Source organism: Notolepis coatsorum (assembly GCF_963971535.1).
Source record: "Notolepis coatsorum genome assembly, chromosome: 11".
Taxonomy (NCBI): domain Eukaryota; kingdom Metazoa; phylum Chordata; class Actinopteri; order Aulopiformes; family Paralepididae; genus Notolepis; species Notolepis coatsorum.
The window spans coordinates 20,288,853-20,312,046 of record NC_140175.1 but is presented as its reverse complement, the minus strand read 5'-3'; the positions used below and the strand labels follow the sequence as shown (position 1 = coordinate 20,312,046).

The 23,194-nt window shown below is 44.2% G+C and overlaps 1 protein-coding gene across 1 annotated transcript in view; it reads right to left on the bottom strand.

Moving 5' to 3' along the window:
• The window catches only part of cwc27 (CWC27 spliceosome associated cyclophilin), a 102,203-nt gene that overhangs the window by 31,809 nt on the left and 47,200 nt on the right, over nucleotides 1-23,194 (bottom strand). Inside the window, exon 11 of the mRNA XM_084325383.1 lies at nucleotides 18,433-18,536. Coding sequence (XP_084181509.1) covers nucleotides 18,433-18,536 — 104 coding nt within the window. The remainder of the gene's footprint in view (nucleotides 1-18,432; nucleotides 18,537-23,194) is intronic.

The following is a 23,194-nucleotide window of genomic DNA, read 5'->3' as shown; positions in this document are numbered from 1 at the left end:
TTTACACGGAAGCATCATGGTCTAAAATGAAGAGGGGGGGGGGTGTAAACTAGAGCAATATGTGAAGAGGCATGGCATGAAGACTGCGTGTGTGTGTGTGTACGTGTATGTATGTGTGTCTGTGTATTGTGTGTGTGTGTATGTATGTATGTGTGTGTGTGTGTGTACTGGATGTGTGTGTGTGTGTGTGTGTGTGTGTGTGTGTGTGTGTGTGTGTGTGTGTGTGTGTGTATACTGTATGCGAGTGTGTGTATGTGTCTGTGTATGTGTGTGTATCTGTGTGTGTGTGGTGGGTTTAAAAGCACAAGCTGGCTAAAGACATGTTATAAATATCCCCTCCTCTGTCTCTGTGTATGTGTGTGTGTCTGTGTGTGTGTGTGTGTGTGTGTGTGTGTGTGTGTGTGTGTGTGTGTGTGTGTGTGGTGGGTTTAAAAGCACAAGCTGGCTAAAGAAATGTTATAAATATCCCCCCTGTGTGTGTGTGTGTGTCTGTCTGTGTGTATGTGTACTACTGTCTGTGTGTGTGTGTGTGTGTGTGTGTGTGTGTGTCTGTATGCGAGTGCGTCTCTCAGCGTTGGGAGTTTACTCCCCGTCGCAGTGTTCGCCGACATCAACGGCCCCAGTAGGAGTCCCCCCCCCCCTACGCCCATCCCCCTCCCCCCCCCTACGCCATGACAAATGAAAGGAGACACACAATCAGCGTGTTGCCGCCGGTGTCTGAAGGTGTTAACCCGCTTCCACAAATCTCCTCCCGGCTCCTCAGACACACGAGAGAGAAGTCACAGAGGGCCAGACGGTGAGAGTGGTCTGCCTCGCCCCCCCCCCCCCCCCCCCCCCCCCACCCCCACCCGACAACCGTGAGGTCACACGGTGAGTCCCACGGGACGGCTTCGCTGGACCAGCCAGGCCTCGTCGACACACTCGGTGGGACCGAACAGATGACGTCGTAACGCAGAGCTCCAGTGCCTGTCCTGTCCTGTCCGCGCTGCCGTGTTATGGTGCTGCTGCCGGGCCTGAACACTGGAGCGCTGCCGGGCCTGAAGTTGAACACTGGAGCGCTGCCGGGCCTGAAGTTGAACACTGGAGCGTTGCCGTGTTGGGCTTTGTGTCCACCGGGGACGTTTTTTTTCCCAAGACGGACCGATTTGAAAAGCAAAAAAAAAAAGAAGCTCAGAGCGTTTTCCTGTGTCTCTCGCGACTGCCGCGGCGGCTCCGCCACTTGCTCGATGTCGATTGGTCGGTCGCGAAAAAAGTTACCTTGATGAGCGGCGCTCCTCTCCAAAAGTTGAACTACCGTAATTCCTCTAATAGTAACCGGGTCTCAAATACAAGCCGGGTCTCTATTAATGGCCGGGTGCGCTCTTGAGCTAAGCAATTATAAGCCGGCCTCCTAATACAAGCCGGGTTACTAATATACTGAGCTGCATACTGAGCTAGTTACTTGATTTCACTTTGAAAACGTTGAAATGACCAGCGACCACCTGTAATTGCACTGTTTACTATTTCATACAGTACTTGGTTTCAATAAATGAACCCAGTACATTTTACTGGGTTCAAACTGACACAAAATGTTGATTTATTCATTATGATCCGTTTGAAAATTTGAAATATAGGCCTCTCTCTTATACATGCCTCCTCCTAATACAAGCCTGGTACCCGCTACAGTTGAAACAAATACAAGCCGGGGTTACTATTAGAGGAATTACGGTAGTTTCAACTTTAGGCGCTGGGAGCGCCGCTCCGCCCCCCAAAACGCCAGCCGCCGAGGGCGTTAAAAACGCGAGGCGCGGCGCTGGGAAAAGGAGCGCGCCTGTCGCGTCTGTAGCATAGAAGAAATGAATGACAGAAAGGAGCTGACAACTCATAAAACGTCCCCGGTCGACACGGGCCCTTATGCTGCCGGGCCTGAACACTGGAGTAGGGCTGCAACTAATGACTATTTTGGTAGTCGACTAATCTGTCGATTATTTTTTCGATTAGTCAGCTCTGGTCCAGCTGAAGACAGAGCAGAGGAACAGATTGGACATTGAGCATGACCTCAGAGTTGCTTTGTCTACCATCACCCCAGACTTTGAGACTCTTGAAACAACATCCCCAGTTATCCCAATAGTTCCCCCAAACTTACTGTCGGTCTGTTATGTTAAGCTAAGAAGTCTTCAGCTGGACCAGAGCTGAGAAGCCACTTTCACAAAGATAGGTAGTGCAAAAAGAAAAAAGAATAAATAAATAAATAATAATATTTTTTTTAAACGACTAATCGACGCAACAATTCCTCGTCAACGATTTTTTATAATCGACATCGTCGATTATGTCGACTAATCGTTGCAGCCCTACACTGGAGCATTGTCTCAGCAGAGAGCTGCTCGGGAGCGGAGCGGGGTTCTTCCCAGGGCCGGCGTGTACGAGCGACAACTCACTGTAGGTCAACACCTATCTCCTTGAGCGATGTTTAGATTCGATTAGATCCAAGTGTATTGTCATCATGATGCGGCACAAGTACAGTACAATACATTTGGCATCCAACCAGAGTGCAAATGTAACAGTAAAGTGCAACAGCAATATACAACGTACAGGTGATTAAACTGGGTATAAAATATATTAATTCGTACTACTGAGTAAATAGTGCTAATCAGATGTATGTACAGAGTTGTAGTATTAATGTGTACAGTGATACAGGTATAAAGACATTATGATAGTAAGTCATACTGGCCAACAGCGTAACTAGTAAGAGTAGGTAAGGGATATGTACAGATATAGTAGTTATAGTATCTAGTCTACAGATATGTAAAAAGGATTATATGCAGGCATGTACAGACAGATGTGGATAGATATATATACATGGTAAGAATAAATATATATATATGGTATATACAGCATTATTGTACATGCAGAATTATATGGGTTATACAGTATGCAGGTGTATAAGTAGGTATATAGGATTATATGCAAGTACTGTATATTCAGACAGATATATATATATGTATCTATATATATGTGGTAAATATAAATATATAAATGTATATATACGGTATATACAGCACTATTGTACATATATTGCTATCACACAGTTATATGCATAAACTATAGTATGATGAGGTAGGTAGAATACACGTGGACTTTCCTTCTACCGGTACTTACATATTGGTATTGCCAGGAAAATACTATACAATCATAGATCATAAATTATGCCATAAATATGTGTTAAAAGTGTGCCTGGCATGAAGCCATCTCTATTCAAAGGCTTAAGTTAACCAGGTTCACACAACAACTCTCTACAGTACACAGTAGGTTGGTCATGAACTGAAAATACCCACAACAAGGTTCCAAACATTCACGTATTCAATTTGGTCATTTTGTGGCAACAGTTTAAACATGTCCGCTATTAGAACAGCACAAACGTAATGTTTGTAAATGGTGCTCGGTACACTAAGGTGAATACATGTCATGCGCCCAAGTTACGTCAGATTCCTACTCTTAAAATGAAAATTGAAATAAGTAGAATACATGTCAAACGCTTGACGTTTTAAGACCTTTTTTAATACCATTTAGAGCTAAATGTAATACCATACTAGCAAAAAAGATAAAACACATAGTGACACTGAACTAACTGGTGACTGCACTTTAAGACATTTTTATTCTTGCACGTTCCATACAAGCTCTCGCCAGACGCACCAAGCTCCCAGTAGCCACGCGGAAAACAACAATACAAAAACATTTCATATATTTAATATTATTTCATCTCCCGTCAGCTGGGATGCCCCCCCCCCCCCCAATTATTTGTAATAAAAATAAAAAATAAATCTATACCTGTGCAAATAAGACTTTTTAATACCTTTTAATGCCTTAAATTGAGAATTATGAATTTACAGTAAGACCTTTTAAGACTTTTTAACACTTTGGGTGTTAACACGTTTCTGGGCCCCAACCGTTGAGTGCCAAACACGTGTTAACACGTTTCTGGGTCGTTTTTCCTTTTTTTTCGATATTTTTATTCATTATCCATCCAGGGAGCCTGGTGTTACATAGGGAATGAGTGTGAGGTCGCCAAAGTGCAATACCGGCTGCATCCAGCTAGACGGCGGTATCGAGCACCCTTTGAAACCTTGTATCTTGGCCTGTGCGTTGATCTAATGTCTCCGTGTCGTTTTCTTTTTTCCCTGCAAGGGTTGCGGTTATAACGGTCGGATTGAGAAGAGTCAAATGCTCCCGATGCATGATGTGTGGTGGATTATGTTGGCGACACGATGGACATCAATACTTGGAATAGCGATCAGATAATTGGAATATTCTTTTTGGGGTACATACTAGTCAAGGTAAGGGCTATATGATACCAATCTTGCGTTGATCCAAGCATGTCTTCACCTCGATCCGAACGTGTGTGTGTAACGTTAGTCCACAACGTATGCTGTTGGTGGCGATCAAAGCATCAAAAAACGACCCCCCCCTCTCCTTTCATGCATTCATGATGAAACATAATACCTATGATATAGATTTGATTTGAGAATAATAGCGGGTCCAGGCAAGGAACGGCAACGGTTATAGTATAATACAAGCATAAGGCTATTCCTGTAAATGTAAAAGGCCGATCTAAAAACATACTTATATTCACCACGGTATAACGTGCAAATGTATGCATGGAAAAATTATCTCTTTTTTGCATCTTGACCGGAAGAAAGTCACTGTCAAATGACCATAGTATTGTATCCATAGCTATAATATAGAATATGGGTATGGAACTGGCTATGGCCGTGCTGAGGAGCTAGGTTGGCTAACAACCTTGAACTTCTGTCATGCTAGGCTAAGCTAGGCTTGGTGTACATAAGCTAATTGACCATCATAACCTGGTGCTCATTTAAGATAGCCAGACATGTGCTTGAATTGACACACTGTATTGCATCTGGCTCACTCTAGCTCCTTAGCTAGCGTTATGTAGCCTAACTAACTTGGACACCGCTTGCAGTGATGTTAGCTCAGGTTGACGCAATGTTTATGAGATATCGGGAACATTTGGGCAGCAAGCCCTATGTTCAGGACACTGAACGGTTAACTTGGGAGTAACTTATTACAATTATGGTTTTGATGTTAAATTGTAAAACGTTATCAGATGACCGACTGTGGTGGTGGGTGGGATTCCTGGGCGAAGGGGACATCTTGTCATTTCCAGACAGTAGACGGATGGAAATACCGCCATCGGATCGCAATTACATATCAAATTAACGTATGAGTAGCTTGATCATTTGATTTTGATTTGATTTGATTTTTATTTGTCTCGAACATAGAAACATAAAACAAGTTTAAAAAAACAAAAAGGTAAATAGTCAGACTATTTCCATACAATAAGTGTTCGAGAAGGAACAGGGGGAAGTAAAACAACGTATCAAGCCCTGCCCCTTCCTTACAATATTTGACATTATAATTTAATAAAAATAAAAATAATATAACAAATACAAAATAAAATAAAAGTACATGTACATCATGTTCATGGTGTATGGGCGGGGAGCACTTATGTGCTCTGCGTGTATATATGTTTGTTCCTGATGCTGGGGGATCTTATGCACTATCTGCTGAGGGGCTATGCGGTTGGCTCAAGGAAGGGCCATCGTTTATGTTCATGTGTATGCTTAGGTTTATGCTCGCAAACCAATGTGCCTGGTCATGAGATCAGGAGCCTAAATTACATTGCCATACTGTTTCATTTATCTTTTTATAGTATAATTGTATTGGACACCGCTAGCGGTGTTGTTATCTCAGGATGACGTAATGATTGTGAAAGATCGGGAACGTTTTGGCATCAAGCCCCTATGTTCATGGTTACTGAACTGTTAATTAGGAGTAGTTAGTTACAGTGATGGCGTTGATGTTTAATTGTAAACAACGTTATCGAGATGCCCGGGTGGTTGGCTCAGCGCAGGGCCAACGTTTATGCTTATGTAGTTATTGCCAAACCAATGTACCTGGTCATATGGACTGTGAAACTACTTGAATCACTTTAACCAATGGCTGTATTAATTTTGATTAAGGGGGGAGCGGGGATGGGATCGTCTTCATGGATCTATGACTCCAGTGGGAATCAGGAGGAAGCTGACTATCCGTAGCGGATGGATCAGTGTAGGGCTTGGGCCATATGGCCAAAAATGTTATCACGATATATCACGATACCATTTTTCATATCGTTCGATATCGATAATAATCTTTTTTTTTTTTACCTACTTTTTCTCCTCCTTTCTCTGTGATTCTTTCTCCCATCCCAATTTTCCTCTCGTGCCAATTCTCCCTCCCCTATCCTGATCGTTGCTCACATGTGCCCCCCACTGGGCGGTCGTAGGGAGGATAGAAGCCCATCACATGTCCCCTCCGATACATGTTTCACTACCACACTACAGAAGGTTAAACCCTTTCACTACCACACTACAGAAGGTTAACCCTTTCACTATCACTATTCACTACCACACTACAGAACCTTCTGGCAGTGAAGGGTTAAAACAAATGATGAGGAAATGAACATTATAATAACCAAGCACCTTAGCCATAGTATGTCCTTTGTACAAGTGTTAAGTAACAATTACGTATTCTTCACTTGTAACAACTAGGGTAAAGTATTCGGATGACTTTGAACCGGTGTGGTATATTTGGTGTGAAGTAGTGCTATAACTAGTATGACCCCGGTCCACCAGCTCTCTCCCAACGAGGACTTCCATGACCCCCTTCAATAGTCATAAAATAATACTATTGGCTCCGACAGAACGGGCTGAAATGTTAGGGAACATTTTTTAAGTTCACCTCAGGAGGTACTTAATTGAGTAACAAAAAAAACGTAAGTCCCGCGGCTATTTGTGGTGGATGGCTATCATTTAAGTCGCAGGAAACCATGCAATTACTCTTGTGTTTCACAAGGCATTTAAGCAGTGAATACTCCAAATTTTGAGCAATCACTGGAATCCCCTTAACACAGTCCTCTCTAACCCCCACCCCACACACACACACACACACATCCCCGCAGTCAACGCGGAAGTCTGCTCGGGGTGCAAATCCCCCCCCCCCCCCCCCTCCCCCATTGATTTACGAGAGCAAGAAGTGATCTCTTTCCATCTCCTCCATCCACCTTCTCCTGTGCAGCCCGGGACATGCAGGGTGCTGAGTGATGACGCCCTGGGGGTCTTACACGGGGAACACACCTCACCTTCTCCAGCTGTTGTCACTAAGTACTATCTTTGAGTTTGATGGCCATTCTAACTACATTCCTCCCCTCTCCTGTCACCTGGGCCCGGGCGAGCTACAAATCACGCCGCCGATGTCGTGGCAACCGAGGCCCTGTTGTGGGACCACAAAGGCCCTCTGCCTTTTGGGGAGGAGGTCGCCTTTTCACCCCCTTTTTTTCGCCGATCCGCGCTTTTTTCTTTCCCTCCTCCTCTGTCAAAGAGGGGGCGCGGCCCCCGGAGGGCCGAGGCGTCGTTATTGGTCGTCATCGATCACCGGGGGAAACGTCGGAAATATTTGAGGTTGTGGGTTTTAAAGGCCGACGCCCACTAACCTAAATCCGTCACTGTCACCCCCGTGCTAATACTTACGTTATTCAGATCGCCCGGGATTCATGGTTGGAAAAGACTACTACGCTGGATATAGTGGCAAAATATATAATGGATCAAAATGACAAGCAACTCTGTGCCGACTTTATCAATATCTGAAATGAAAAAGGAAAACATGTATGCAAAAGGATTCATATCCTAATCTTTTCCTATCATGCACTTTGCTACTAAGTAATCTATCTTGCCTATATTACTACCTACTATGCTAATATGTCTATATTACTATCTACCGTGCCTATATTACTACCTACTATGCTAATATGTCTATATTACTATCTACCGTGCCTATATTACTACCTACTATGCTAATATGTCTATATTACTATCTATCTTGCCTATATTACTACATACTATGCTAATATGTCTATATTACTATCTACTGTACCTTGCCTATATTACTACCTATGCTAATATGTCTATATTACTATCTACCTTGCCTATATTACTACCTACTATGCTAATATGTCTATATTACTATCTACCTTGCCTATATTACTACCTACTATGCTAATATGTCTATATTACTATCTACTAGGGGTGTAAATATTTTACCCCACAATGATTAGATTAGATTACGATTCTTCAGGCAACGATTCAAATCAATGCATCATGACATCTCTTAATTTGACCATGATTCAATTTGATTAATTTTCTATCAGTTAATTCCCAAAACAATTTTGAATACACAAATGTGGCTGGGGTAACTGATTCACTCAGCATGAATGGACTATAGGTAAATAAAAACAATACACCAAGCTTTAAATTAACAGGATATTTTATTCCCAAAAAGTGCCAGATTTTAGACATTTTATGTATTAAGTGGTGGCAAAGTTGTAGCCAACAAATAGGCCTAACAAAAAAGGCAGTGACATTGAACTACTGCTACAAAAGTAACAGTCACTTAACTTTAGCTTTTGCCCCTTTTATGCATACAATGCTTATGTTTTGGCTAGTGTTGCTCTTCTAGAAAAATAATCCTTTCAGGGTCGCCTATTGCAGGGGTTCCCAAACTTTTCAGGCCGGGGCCCAGAAAATAAGGCGTCAGAGAGCCGCGGCCCAATGCACATCGTCTGGTTTTTTTTTTTTTTTTTTTTTTGTCATGTGACCGATTTTTTAAGCCAAATATCACTTCAATAATATTAAGTTAGTTCAAGTTAGTTATTCATTTATATGTGCTATTTATGAGAGGGCTAACTTGTTGCAAAATAATAATGATAATAATAATAGCCTCATTAAAATACTATTGTTGCTTCGGTTGTTTTCAGCGTTTTATGTGCATAATCTGTTATTTAGTTTGAAATGTTCGTTGAAATAAGTAGATTTTTCGTTTTTGTTTATTTATTAAGTTAATATAAAACCATATAGTCACATTTTAGAATACAATAGAATAGAATTTTAGAATACAACTAGAAACACTGTCCTGGCCTGCTTCTAAGTTCAGTGGCCTGACAAAAAAAATTAAAATTAAAAAATTAAAAATTAAAAAACAAAAAATTAAAAAATAAATTTTTTTTAATTTTTTTTAATTTTTTTTAAATCATCTCGCGGCCCATCCGTGGCTGCTCGCGGCCCACCTTTGGGTCGCGACCCCGACTTTGGGAACCACTGGCCTATTGAACTACTGTACACCTCCAGTACAGAAACATTCAAGAGTTACTCTTTACAGTTAGAGTACAGTAGTAGTAGTACTGTAGGTCTCTAAAACCAATCACCTTTCCGTTTTCTTAAACAATAAAGAAAAATCACTTTGAGTGCTAATGAAATAGAGTAACAGAGGTTTGAACACACTGAAGTAAACGTTTTGTGTACTCACATGTCTGTTTACTGGTTGCCAGATGCCTGTTTTTAAGTTCCAGCTGAGAGGTAGGAGCTGGAAAATATAACGGTTCCATAGCCTGAAGTCTTATGTAGTACAGGTCCAAAGTTTATAAAAATCCCACAGAAAATGTGTATTCCACAACGATTTTTGTAACGTGTGTGGCGCAGAAATTCAGCATGAAAATACAAAATGGCCATCAACTTCCATTCATTCAGACGTGCAAGTCAAAATACTCATCAGAACGGCTTGTCAAATCACATATTCTATTTTGGCCAAACTGCTTACTGCACACATTAAAATTGCGATTGTAATCGATTCTAAGATTATATGTCTATATTACTATCTACCATGCCTATATTACTACCTACTATGCTAATATGTCTATATTACTATCTACCTTGCCTATATTACTACCTACTATGCTAATATGTCTATATTACAGTCTACCTTGCCTAGATTACTACCTACTGTGCTAATATGTCTATATTACTATCTACCTTGCCTATATTACTACCTAGTACGCTAATATGCACTCAAGTTCAACACTGTTTGACGAACAATCTTACTGACCCTTAGCTGCCAGAGTTGTACCCTTCCCTTCCTGCTGACTTGTTGTACTTGTTGTTGTCGCTTCGGATAAAATTACTAAATGTAAATGTAAAACTGATGTCAGGTTGTCCAGGTTGACCAGAGTCATTTATCAGAAAGCTGTGAGATTGCACAACGAAGGGAGAAAACAGCAACCTAATCGCACGACTAAGCGGATGCTTCAAAGATCGCTCTTTGTTAATACACTTTCTTAAAAAAAAATCAACAATTTGACTGACAAGGCGCCATTGAAATAAAACACCCAAAGCCCACAGGCATAACCTGTATAAATATATCTGAGTGGTAGAAAGAATGTTGCCACATCATTCAGGGTGGGTACAAAACGGACAGTGTTTTTAGCGTGTCTCTCTTATTTTTGGCTCCGAAAACCAACCGTTATGCCAAGAAAGAGAAAACCAGAGCGGAGGAACATACTATAATTTATGTCTTGAAAATTGAAGAGATGTCTGTTGAAAATAATAACTCAAGAAAGGGTACAAATGTCTCTTTTAGCTCTACCATCGGGCGAGTTCTGAAAGAGACAATTGGCTTTTCACCGGGTGGTGTGCCAGGCATATGGCGGGCCGGGAGACGACTTTTTTGCAAGCGGGACAAGGAATGTGCTTTTGTGACCGAGTACAACGCCGTGTGTAGCCGGTGTGTAGCCGGTGTGTGGCCGGTGTTTAGCCGTGTGTAGTCCGGTGTGTAACCGGTGTGTAGCCGGTGTGTAGCCGGTGTGTGTCCGGTGTGTAGTCCGGTGTGTAGCCGGTGTGTAGTCCGGTGTGTAGCCGGTGTGTAGTCCGGTGTGTAGCCGGTGTTTAGCCGTGTGTAGCCGGTGTGTAGCCGGTGTTTAGCCCGGTGTGTAGCCCGGTGTGTAGTCCGGTGTGTAGCCGGTGTTTAGCCCGGTGTGTAGCCGGTGTGTAGTCCGGTGTGTAGCCGGTGTTTAGCCGTGTGTAGCCGGTGTGTAGCCGGTGTTTAGCCGGTGTGTAGCCGGTGTTTAGCCGGTGTGTAGCCCGGTGTGTAGCCGGTGTTTAGCCGGTGTGTAGCCCGGTGTGTAGCCGGTGTGTAGTCCGGTGTGTAGCCGGTGTGTAGCCGGTGTGTAGCCGGTGTGTAGTCCAGTGTGTAGCTGGTGTGTAGCCGGTGTGTAGTCCGGTGTGTAGCCGGTGTGTAGCTGGTGTGTAGCCGGTGTGTAGTCCAGTGTAGCTGGTGTGTAGCCGGTGTGTAGTCCAGTGTGTAGCCGGTGTGTAGCCGGTGTGTAGCTGGTGTGTAGCCGGTGTGTAGTCCGGTGTGTAGTCCGGTGTGTAGCCGGTGTGTAGCTGGTGTGTAGCCGGTGTGTAGCCGGTGTGTAGTCCGGTGTGTGTCCGGTGTGTAGCCGGTGTGTAGTCGGTGTGTAGTCCGGTGTGTGTCCGGTGTGTAGCCGGTGTGTAGTCCGGTGTGTAGCCGGTGTGTAGCCGGTGTGTAGCCGGTGTGTAGCCGGTGTGTAGCCGGTGTGTAGTCCGGTGTGTAGTCCGGTGTGTAGCCGGTGTGTAGCCGGTGTGTAGTCCGGTGTGTAGCCGGTGTGTAGTCCGGTGTGTAGTCCGGTGTGTGACAAGGGCTAATTTAGGCGTGTGCTTTGGACCTAAAACTAACCCTAACACTAACCACACTGTTACCTAAAACTAACCCTAACCTTAACCACACTGTTACCTAAAAGGTAAGGGGAGGTACAGGTATGGGCAGGGTAATAGTAGAAAGACATAGATATAGACGATAGAATTAGATCTGAATATAAAAATATGAGAAATATAAACAGTGTAAACAATATAATTAACTCTGAATATAGAGGGGCGCCCAAGTGGCGAACCATGTAACGCGCTGCGTCGCGGCACGGCCGACCCGGGTTCGATTCCCCGACCCGGCGTCATTTGCCGAATGTCTTCCCCCCACTCTGTCCCCCGTTCTTCCTCTCTCTCTCTCTCTCTCTCTCTCTACTAGACTGCCCGGTAGTAAAAAGCGATAAACGCTAAAAAAGAAATCTTTAAAAAAAAAACTCTGAATATAGAAATATGAGAAAAATTAACACAAAGGGAGCAGACGAGGGCTAATTTAGGCATGTGCTTTGGATTTAGCTCTATCCACAGTTGGCCGTACGTCATGCTGGTGCGCACATGGCTCCAGAGACATGCAGTCCTTGCTAGTATTAAGTATCAACTGTTACATTGGTGCTGTGGACCCGACCGCATGTTGAGGGCCACTCTCCTAGGATGTGTGAAGTGACTGATGATGGGAGTTGGTTAAATCTTTATTGCCTATATTTATTGTAACGTATAATATAAGCAGACCCTCATCTGCACCTTTGTTTACACCGTTTATTTTTCTCATGTTTTTATATTCAGAGTTAATTATATTGTTTACACTGTTAACTGTTTATATTTTCCTCATATTTTTATATTCAGATCAGATTTTCTTGCATATAATGTCTTTCTACTATTACCCTGCCTATATACCTGTACCTCCCCTCCCCCGTACTGCTATGATGCCGAATTTCCTCAAGGGGATCAATAAAGGAATATTTTTAAATCACTATAATTTTTCATATTGAATATCCACTGCCTATCAAATTCATGTGTCGGTTCTATGCACATTTTATCTGACTACCTCCTACTGTAACTATTTTATCACACTTTTTACTTCTTACTGATGCACTGCTGTTGTATGTTAAATACCCTGTTGTATGTCCGTTCTATTTTATAATTTTTAGAGTATTTTTAAACTGAATCATTTTAAACTATTTTTATTATTTGTATTACTGAAAACTGTAAGCAGAGAGCCTATTGGGATGCTAGATCCTAATGTGAAACACTGTGATTTACCATACCTTGCTACCGGTCTATCTTTTTTATGCTCGCTTATGCATGTATTTTTTACTGTTGTGAAGCACTTTGAACTGCAACCTCTCTATGAAAAGTGCTATACAAATAAAGTTATTATTATTTTCATTCCTCTTTTTCAAGAATGCATTTTTTAACTGGCTTTATTAGTAACTCTGCTGTCTATGATTCTGTACCAACACTGACTAGGTGTGAAATTCTCATTCAGGTGGATTCCTCCCGTTCAGTTGTGACAAGATCCTCCCCCACTAAACCAAGCCATTCTGAATTTAGCGTATCTGTGACGTGTACGAATTCTGATCTGCATACCTCAGCTCCTTCTGTGGTTGTAGCCACCGCCCACAATCAACAATTTGCGGAGCGAGTGGGAATAATGCAGAAGCGGTTTCCCTGTCACTGACACTTCCTCAAAAGAGAGAAAAAGAGAGAGAGGGAGAGACAGACAGATAGAGAGAGGGAGAGAGAGGCTCTCATACGGTGCGACTCGTCTCGGAGCGATCTCTCCTCTCTCCCTCTCTATCTCTCTCTGTGTCTCTCGCTCTCTCCCTCTCTATCGCTCTCTCTCCCTCGTTCTCTCTCGCTCTCTCTCGTATCAGCACTCGCTGTATCACGTCAAGCTGTTGCAAAATATCATAGCGCACGCTCCCACGCCTATTCCGATCCGTGAAATAATATTCACAGGGGTATATATTGTCATTTGAAACAAGTTACCAATGCATTGTCCCGTGGGATTATGCCCCCCCCCCCCCCCCCCTGTGGCGAAATTAATTAGTCCCTCTCTATCTCTCTCTCTCTCTCTCTCCCAAAAGGTATCTGCCAGTGCAGTGCAGTGGGTGACTGTCACTCAAAGCGCATTCCCAGCCAAAAACAGCTTGGAATCTTGAAGGGCAGAAACTGATGCTCTACAGTACTTGAACAATGCATTTTTTGGAAAAAAAACATACAGATGTGTTCCATAGACTCACAGGAATTGTGTAAAATTGCCCAAATAGTGAAAGAAATAGTAAGATAGTTCCCCTTTAATCTAACCCTAACTAGTATTTATATTTACAGCATATATATATATCCATATCTGTCTCTGAATATCATCCTTCTATATACCTACTTATACACCTGCATATATAACCCATATATGATAGCATGTACAATAATGCTGTATATATATATATATATATATATATATATATATATATATATATATATATATATATATCCACATCTGTCTGTACATACCTGCATATAATCCTTTGTTACATATCTGTAGATATCTATATCTGTACATATCCCTTACCTACTCTTACTAGTTACGCTGCTGGCCAGACTTACTACCATAGTGTCACTACCGTAGTGCCAGTTTAATCACCTGTATATTACTATTATACTTTACCATTACATTTGCACTCTGGTTGGATGCCAAACCTCTTTTCATTGTACTGTACTTGGCTGTATGATGACAATACATTTGAATCTAATCTAATCGTATGACCTTAAAATGTTTGACTGTAGGCTAAATGATAATGAGCAGAATGAAACCTCAGTCTTTTTTTGTCTGTGAATAGTATCAGAGTAGACTCTAGGAAGGTGGTCATGGCTTTCCCTGTGCAAAGCTCAAGTCTACTCTGGGCTAATCCCCTCAAGAAAGTAGGGCACAAACCTGAAGAGCTTCAGAAGCCTTTCAATGAACTGCGACCAGAGGCTGACCTTCATCGAGAGGTCAGAGGTAAGAGGTAAGTTGGAGGCTGGTTTAAGCTTTAACACTTTCTGAGCCAGCCGTTCTATCCATCTCTACCGCTAGATGGCCAGCTTAAAATAGTTGTTTCTGCGGTGTTTCACTATGTTTGCAAAGCTGTGTGTGTGTTCTGTATTATAGCTGTGGAGACAATGGTGTGGCTCATTTGACAGACACTACTTGTAGTGCAACATGGAAAAAATATTTAGTTTCTACACACTGTAGTTTGTAGTTTATTACACGCTAAACATCGCGCATTTCCAAGATAATCCAGTCTTTTTTCATAGATCATACATGTGCAATAAGCCAGAATCGTTCTGGTTGATTCCCTGAACCCCCAAATACTCCCAAATCAAAAGGTATATAACATGTACATATGTACCTTCACAAAATCAGCAAGGAGGGCGGGGGGGGGGGGGGGTCGTTTTAACTCAAAACTGTGATCGTGTTTGCCGAGCATGTTTTACGTCCGGTGAAACACAGAACTGTGATCGTTAGAAAAACACGTTTCAGGTTCGGTAAAATAGACATAGAATATACCTTACCTTGAATAATAACTCTCTCTACTTTCTCTTAAAAAAATATGGGTTATTATTACGACGACCAAAATAGAATAATAACTCTCTCTACTTTCTCTTAAAAAAGTACGGGTTATTACCACAACGAATAAAATAGAATAATAACTCACTCTACCAGAAGGTATTCCAAAAAGAATAATTCCAAGTGATCGCAACGTCATCGCGATTACCAGTGTATGGATATGCTACTGTTTCCAAATCAAAGGTATATAATAGGTATTATGTTTTTTTCATGCTCTGATCGTCAGCAATGGCATACGTTTTGAATACTACATACGTTGATCGTTGCGATCGATGTGAAATCATTGTTGGATCAAAGTAGGATTGATGTCATATAGTCCTTACCTTTACTAGGAGGTATCACCAGTATTGATGTCCATCGGGTCCCTGACATGAAATGGCACAAAATATGCATGAAGTGTGCTGAATGTGTTCCAAAGTGCTTGGATGAAGCGATTCACTTGCCTGGGTCCAAATTCTCTGCCCGGACTATATATAATGTAACACACAGCAGTGTTTCCCATTAATTACCTAGACTGTGGCGGCCCACCACAGTCTAATTAGTCCCGCCACCGTTTTATAATGAACAAAAAATAATTAAAAAATAATAATAATAATAATCTTTTGGCAGTGGTAGTAGTCGTAATAGTAATCCAGTATATTTTTTTTATTTTCTAAAAAATAAACCAGTTCAACACAGGTAACCACTTTTGCTTAATTTCTGTATGTATGCTCTGGTCCTTGAGACACCCCAGCCTGCCGTCATACTAACACAAGTGGCAGTGTTAGAGGGTGGGAAAGCCGGTGGGTGGGGATTGGACGTTGTGGACAGCGACTCCTACAGGTGGGTTGGGTGACGCCGGTATGGCGGAAACAGGAAGTATCGCGGTACTCGTCGCCACTGAGAGTTCGAGCTGTTGCGGTGAAAAGATGCGACAGGCTGCCTCCTCGTGTACCGGAGGGGACACGTGATGCAAGGCTTCTATCCTCACTACAGCCGACCAGTGGGAGGCATAGTCTAGCAACGTTCAAGACAGGGGAGGGAAGAATTGGAAACACATGCCCCCGGACCCCCCTAGAGGGGCCGAGGTTCACCCACCACAGTCTCACAAAATCCTGTGGGAAACACTGGACAGTGTGAAATAAGGTTTAAAAGGGTGGGCGATACTGCCACCTAGCAGGATTCGGCCAGCATTGCACTCTCGGCGTCTCAGAATGAGTCCCAATGATACACCAAGGTCCGTGAGACTGTATAGAGTAAAGAAAATCGAATTAAAGAAAAAACGATGAAAACGATCAAAAACCCGACTATACTCTGGTTCTGGCACTCAGCGGTTGGCGAGATAACCAGACTATAGTCGTGGTCTGCCGTGAATGAGTTAAAAGGTTCTGTAAGTGGTATTTTTTTGTCTGTTAAAATAATAGCTCTACACTCCGACAGCCATCACTGATGTAGATTAGCTGGTCAATAACATGGGTCTGCCAGTCCCTCAAATAATCTACCAGTGCAGTAAGCTAATTTGGCTCTGCAAGATGTCTTGAAATAAGTACAAACATCTAGGGTTCTCTCTCCTGATTGGATAACATGGGAAGGGAGACCAAATGTATTTTGAGTTTACTGCAGAGCGGAGGGACCAAAAAAATAACGCTGTCGAAAACGCAGTCCGCCATAGTGTGTGAATGAATGAATGAATGAATAAATGAATAAATGAATGAATGAATGAATGAATGAATGAAAACTTTTTTTAACAGATTGCAGAATGGGTACAATACAGTACGGCTCAATACACACAATTGTTAAGGGGATGCAGACCAGAGAAAGACGTTTGTCTTGTTTACATCAGGGTCCCCCATACTTCTGCCTGAGTCGACGTTTGGGAATCGCAGCATTTAAACAGACACCCGGCTCCCGTGCCGAGGCCGTCGGCCCGCGACATCGAAGAATTCCATCCAGCGGAATGAACCAGCTTTTCCAATACAGACATGTAATGGGAGGACTGTTTAAAGAGACTCCTGCCTCTCGCTTAAGCTCCCGGAGAGACACATAAACCAAAGGATTCTAGTATAACCTCAATAACAGCAGGGGTTTAATGCATCGTGGGACAGGAGGAGCGGCAAATGCCAGTAGTTCTTACGTGTATCAACGTGGGGCAATTACATTAACGACTCCGATATCTTCCATTTGCGATGAAGAGAACCCCAGCTAAACGTTATTCAAATAAAACTGAAAGAACTTGAATTACTAGAGATACTAAATACAATGTTGATTTGTAAGACATTCAGGTTAGCCATGTTAAATATCAAACGTAAAATTAACTAAACAATTTTAAAGTCTGCTAATTTAGCTGAAATCCTTCACAGCTACACAGCTGCGAGCCATAAGTGGTGCGTTGACGCTTTATTTGAAAAGGATTCTAGAGGCATCAGAAGTTACAGAGACCAAAACAGTGTCTCACAGAGACATAAACAGTGTCTCGGAGACAAAAGGCACCTCATGGACTTCAATAGGCTTTGGCTGGTGGGTAATCCCACGGTTAGCCCGGGCATCTGCCAAACCCACAACGGCCCCCACGGTCCATTTGTTTTGTTGCTCCACAATGTACACACGGCCCAGAAGCTCGCAGCCATATACTCGGGCGGACCTCTAGCCAGAGGGTGGTTTTTATAATTACCAGAAATGTGTTTCAACATGGGACGGCGTGCCGACAACAAACCCGCAGCCTGGCCGCCTCATGAGGGGGCCGCGAGGGCCGCCGGTGCTGCGGTGAACACCGAGGGGGGGTTTCGGCGCAGATTGTGCAGAGTCACACTGGGGCAGAAACTGGTAACGAACAAACACGTGCGCAGGGGGGGGTTTGATGTTCGACCGTGGGGGCCGCTCAGCTATTTGTTTGCCCACGCGGTTTTCCCCCGCCAGCTTTCACACAAAAATGCAGAGCCTTCGGGGGGGGGGGGGGGGGAGAAAAAGACGACGTCTGCAGCTAATTGTCAAAATCAGAGGGTTGCCGCATGGTCTTAGTGTCCATTAGCGGAGAACGAGGCACAGACCACCCTCTTAGAAAACCCCCGACTCGCACTTATAGTGCTCTGCGAGGTAAATAATGAAGACAAGATGATGGGACTATTACATCACGAAGCGACGTTAAAAAAGCAGCGGAGACAAACCCTGTTTTAAAAGCCAATTAGCTAATTGGCGCACAACAACGTTGCATATTAGTTACCGATCGGTGGTTATGGTGGGGAATACAGGGTGATGACATACCTTCCTTGTCTTTGTCCTCTGCAGGTTTCAAGCTGTCCTCTTTCCTCTGCTTTATGGCTTGTAGGTCCTTCTTCAACTGGCGAGACTCTTTGCGCAGTTCATCACTGCAGGGAGAGAGAAGTGAGGTTCAAGACTCTGAACTCAAACACGGACAACTAGGGGTGGGGGAAAAAATCGATACGTAGTAGTATCGCAATACTTTGCGTGGCGATACTGTATCGATACAGGGACGCCAAGTATCGATATTTAATTATTCATAAAAAAATAAAGAATATATATATTTTTTTTGTATAAGGAAGTTGCATTGTTCATTTCAATACCTGTAATAGTACAGTAGTCCACACACACACATGTGCATTCAGTTAAGTTGGAATATGACTGTAATACAAACAGTTCAGTTTGTCAGGTACATGCAACACAGATTACAGTGTTTACATCTGTCTGCTTGAGAAAATACCATGTTCTGCAATAAAAATGATTGAAGTGAGATGAACAGACTGAACTTTATTTTATTAGATAAAACATGTTGACAAAAGTTTTACTTTGCAGTTGAAAAAAGGTAATAAATTAAATTTGATCCAAAAAAATAAATTAAAAAAATGTCCCCGCAATACTCAGCGTATCGCGATATATTTAGTATCGCGATACTATCGTATCGTGGCGATAGTATCGTATCGTGAGGTCTCTGGCGATTCCCACCCCTACGAACAACTATGCCCAACTAAGTCACTGCCGTTATAACAGACAACCATTCTGCCAGAGAGGCAGACTAAGCAGAGCAAAGGTCAGCGTGACGGTAGCGGAATCCAAAGTCACGACAAGACTTGAACTACTAACTCTCAACATTGAAAGTAGATGCATAATCACGGAATTAGATTAGGTTAGATTTAGATGTATTGTCATCATGCAGCACAAGTACTACAGTACAACGAAAAGAGGTTTGGCATCCAACCAAAGTGTGCAAATGTAGCAGTAAAAGTGCAATAGTAATGTACAATGTACAGGTGATTAAACTGGGTATAAAATATACAAATTAGTACTACTGAGTAATAGTGCTAATCAGATGTATGTACAGAGTTGTAGTATTAATATGTACAGTGATACAGGTATAAAGACACTATGGTAGTAAGTCATACTGGCCAGCAGCGTCACTAGTAAGAGAAGGTTAGGGATATGTACAGATATAGATATAGTAAGAGAAGGTAAGTGTGCTTTTTTCCTATTGCTAGGTTTTTAGTGAGTTTTTCCTTACCTTCGCATGTCTGGGAGTGCTGCATTTATTTATTTTACATTTTATTTTGGATTTCATGGTGTTTTTTGTTTTGTTCTTGATTTATTGTGATGTTTCTTCTTGACTTGTTTAAGGAATACGTGTCCGGCCCATGGGGACATTAACGTGTGTTGCCGGGCCTTACATGAATGAATTTGATTTGATTTTATATAGTAACTAGTAAGAGAAGGTAAGGGATATGTACAGATATAGATATAGTAACTAGTAAGAGAAGGTAAGGGATACAGTATGTACCGATATAGATATAGTATCTACAGATATGTACAGTGCAATACAATCACATTTTTTAAATCCAAATTTAAATATTTCCACAGCAAGAACAAAAAGAAAATAAATCTACGTATTGTATCCGGTTCAGACAAAACAAAACGCACAAACAAAGATTGTTCCAAAACACAGCATGCCTCTCAAAATATAATTAGCGTGCCTGATGTGTGCGAGCGTGCGTGCGGTCATAAAACAAGTATAAAACACAGCGTGATCATAGGCAGCACGTCTATACTGTGTCAGGATGAAATATGTACATTAAAAAGCTGCTTCGCTCTAATAAATCCTGTGGCGCCTTATTATAAAGAGTGTGAACCCCGGCTCAGAGGCAGGCCAGGGTTCTGGAGGTGCTAGAAGGGATGCTGTGGTCTGTACAGCACAGTACAACTAGGTGCTAGAGGGGATGCTGTGGTCTGTACAGCACAGTCAAACTAGGTGCTAGAGGGGATGCTGTGGTCTGTACCGTAAAACTAGGTGCTAGAGGGGATGCTGTGGTCTGTACAGCACAGTAAAACTAGGTGCTAGAGGGGATGCTGTGGTCTGTACAGCACAGTAAAACTAGGTGCTAGAGGGGATGCTGTGGTCTGTACCGTAAAACTAGGTGCTAGAGGGGATGCTGTGGTCTGTACAACACAGTCAAACTAGGTGCTAGAGGGGATGCTGTGGTCTGTACAACGCAGTAAAACTAGGTACTAGAAGGGATGCTGTGGTCTGTACAACGCAGTAAAACTAGGTGCTAGAGGGGATGCTGTGGTCTGTACAACGCAGTAAAACTAGGTGCTAGAGGGGATGCTGTGGTCTGTACAACGCAGTAAAACTAGGTGCTAGAAGGGATGCTGTGGTCTGTACAACGCAGTAAAACTAGGTGCTAGAAGGGATGCTGTGGTCTGTACAACACAGTCAAACTAGGTGCTAGAGGGGATGCTGTGGTCTTATAATCAGGGTGGTCTTATAATCAGGGTGGTCTTATAATCAGAGTGGTCTTATAATCAGGGTGGTATTATAATCAGAGTGGTCTTATAATCAGGGTGGTATTATAATCAGAGTGGTCTTATAATCAGGGTGGTATTATAATCAGAGTGGTCTTATAATCAGGGTGGTATTATAATCAGGGTGGTATTATATTCGGACCAATACGGTAATACTCCAGTGCAGCACAGGGCCTAAACAGCAGCAGCAGTGTCTCTAGTAGAAGCCTTCCTCCAGTGGCATTAGATTAAGCAGTGAAGGCACATTCATGATGTCCAGTCTCCCTGGCAAAGTCTCCGCCCGGATGACAGAGGCAGGCCAAGGCAGGACCCTGGCTCCCTGGATGACAGAGGCAGGCCAAGGCGGACCCTGGCTCCCTGGAGGATGACAGAGGCAGGCCAAGGCGGACCCTGGCTCCCTGGACCACAGAGGCAGGCCAAGACTGACCCTGGCTCCCTGGACCACAGAGGCAGGCCAAGACTGACCCTGGCTCCCTGGACCACAGAGGCAGGCCAAGGCGGACCCTGGCTCCCTGGATGACAGAGGCAGGCCAAGGCGGACCCTGGCTCCCTGGATGACAGAGGCAGGCCAAGGCGGACCCTGGCTCCCTGGATGACAGAGGCAGGCCCAAGGCGGACGCTGGCTCCCTGGATGACAGAGGCAGGTCCAAGGCGGACCCTGGCTCCCTGGACCACAGAGGCAGGCCAAGGCGGACCCTGGCTCCCTGGATGACAGAGGCAGGTCCAAGGCGGACCCTGGCTCCCTGGACCACAGAGGCAGGCCAAGGCGGACCCTGGCTCCCTGGATGACAGAGGCAGGCCAAGGCGGACCCTGGCTCCCTGGATGACAGAGGCAGGCCAAGGCAGGACCCTGGCTCCCTGGATGACAGAGGCAGGCCAAGGCGGACCCCTGGCTCCCTGGATGACAGAGGCAGGCCAAGGCGGACCCTGGCTCCCTGGATGACAGAGGCAGGCCAAGGCGGACCCTCGGCTCCCTGGATGACAGAGGCAGGCCAAGGCGGACCCCCTGGCTCCCTGGACCACAGAGGCAGGCCAAGGCGGACCCTGGCTCCCTGGATGCGACGTGAGGTCCCGGTTGGCAGGCTCTGGCCCGAAGCCCCGCTCATACAGGACCGCTGAAGAAGTCTGCATCAACTGCCAGCAATCCTGATTATACCGTTCCTTTCGCATGAGCGAGACCACTGCCAGTTACAGAGCAGGTATCTTATGTTAGGAAATAATAATATTTTCATACAGCCTGACAGCTCTGTTTTGGTCCCATTCTCTCGCAGAGCCACACAAAGCACAGGTAAGCTGCGGAGCCCGGGCCTCTGGCCCAGAAACACGTGAAGCATCTCCAGACCAAACAATGGCTTTCTTTGTTTCTTACATCTGCTTCTCTGATCCGACACTTTTTTTTCTCTCTCTCTCTCTCTCTCTCTCTCTCTATCCTTCCCTCCTTCTCCGTCTATCTGCATCTTTTAGTCTTTTGTTTGTAGCTCTCCAACTCTGCTGCTACTGCAGCCGTCGCCGACTCTCTCTCTCTCTCTCTCTCTCTCTCTCTCTCCGATACTCTCAGAGGGGAAAGGACCGAGGCATCCAACTCGATGATGTCTGCTTTTTTAACCTTAAAGAGCCTCAGCAAATATTAACTATTGCGACTGACTCGGGTCCACGTCTCTCTCTCTCTCTCTCCCCCCGTGTTGGCCCCGGCTGCTCGCGGGCCTGAGCTGCGGAGGCCAGCCAGACATGCTGCTGGTTAGCTCTCCTCTCTGCCTTCCTGCGGAGAGAGACCGTCCTGGCCCATTCCAGACAGACATGCTGCTGGTGGTTAGCTCTCCTCTCTGCCTTCCTGCGGAGAGAGACCGTCCTGGCCCATTCCAGACAGACATGCTGCTGGTGGTTAGCTCTCCTCGCTGCCTTCCTGCGGAGAGAGACCGTCCTGGCCCATTCCAGACAGACATGCTGCTGGTGGTTAGCTCTCCTCGCTGCCTTCCTGCGGAGAGAGACCGTCCTGGCCCATTCCAGACAGACATGCTGCTGGTGGTTAGCTCTCCTCGCTGCCTTCCTGCGGAGAGAGACCGTCCTGGGCTGGCCCATTCCAGACAGAGTCCCCAGAGCGGAGGTGGCAGACGGAGGCCGCTGGGAGACTTCTGAAGTTGCCTGCTCAACCCCCCCCCCCCCGTCGAGGAGCCAAGATGACATTCTCATTCCCCCCCCCCCCGAAAATGGCAGA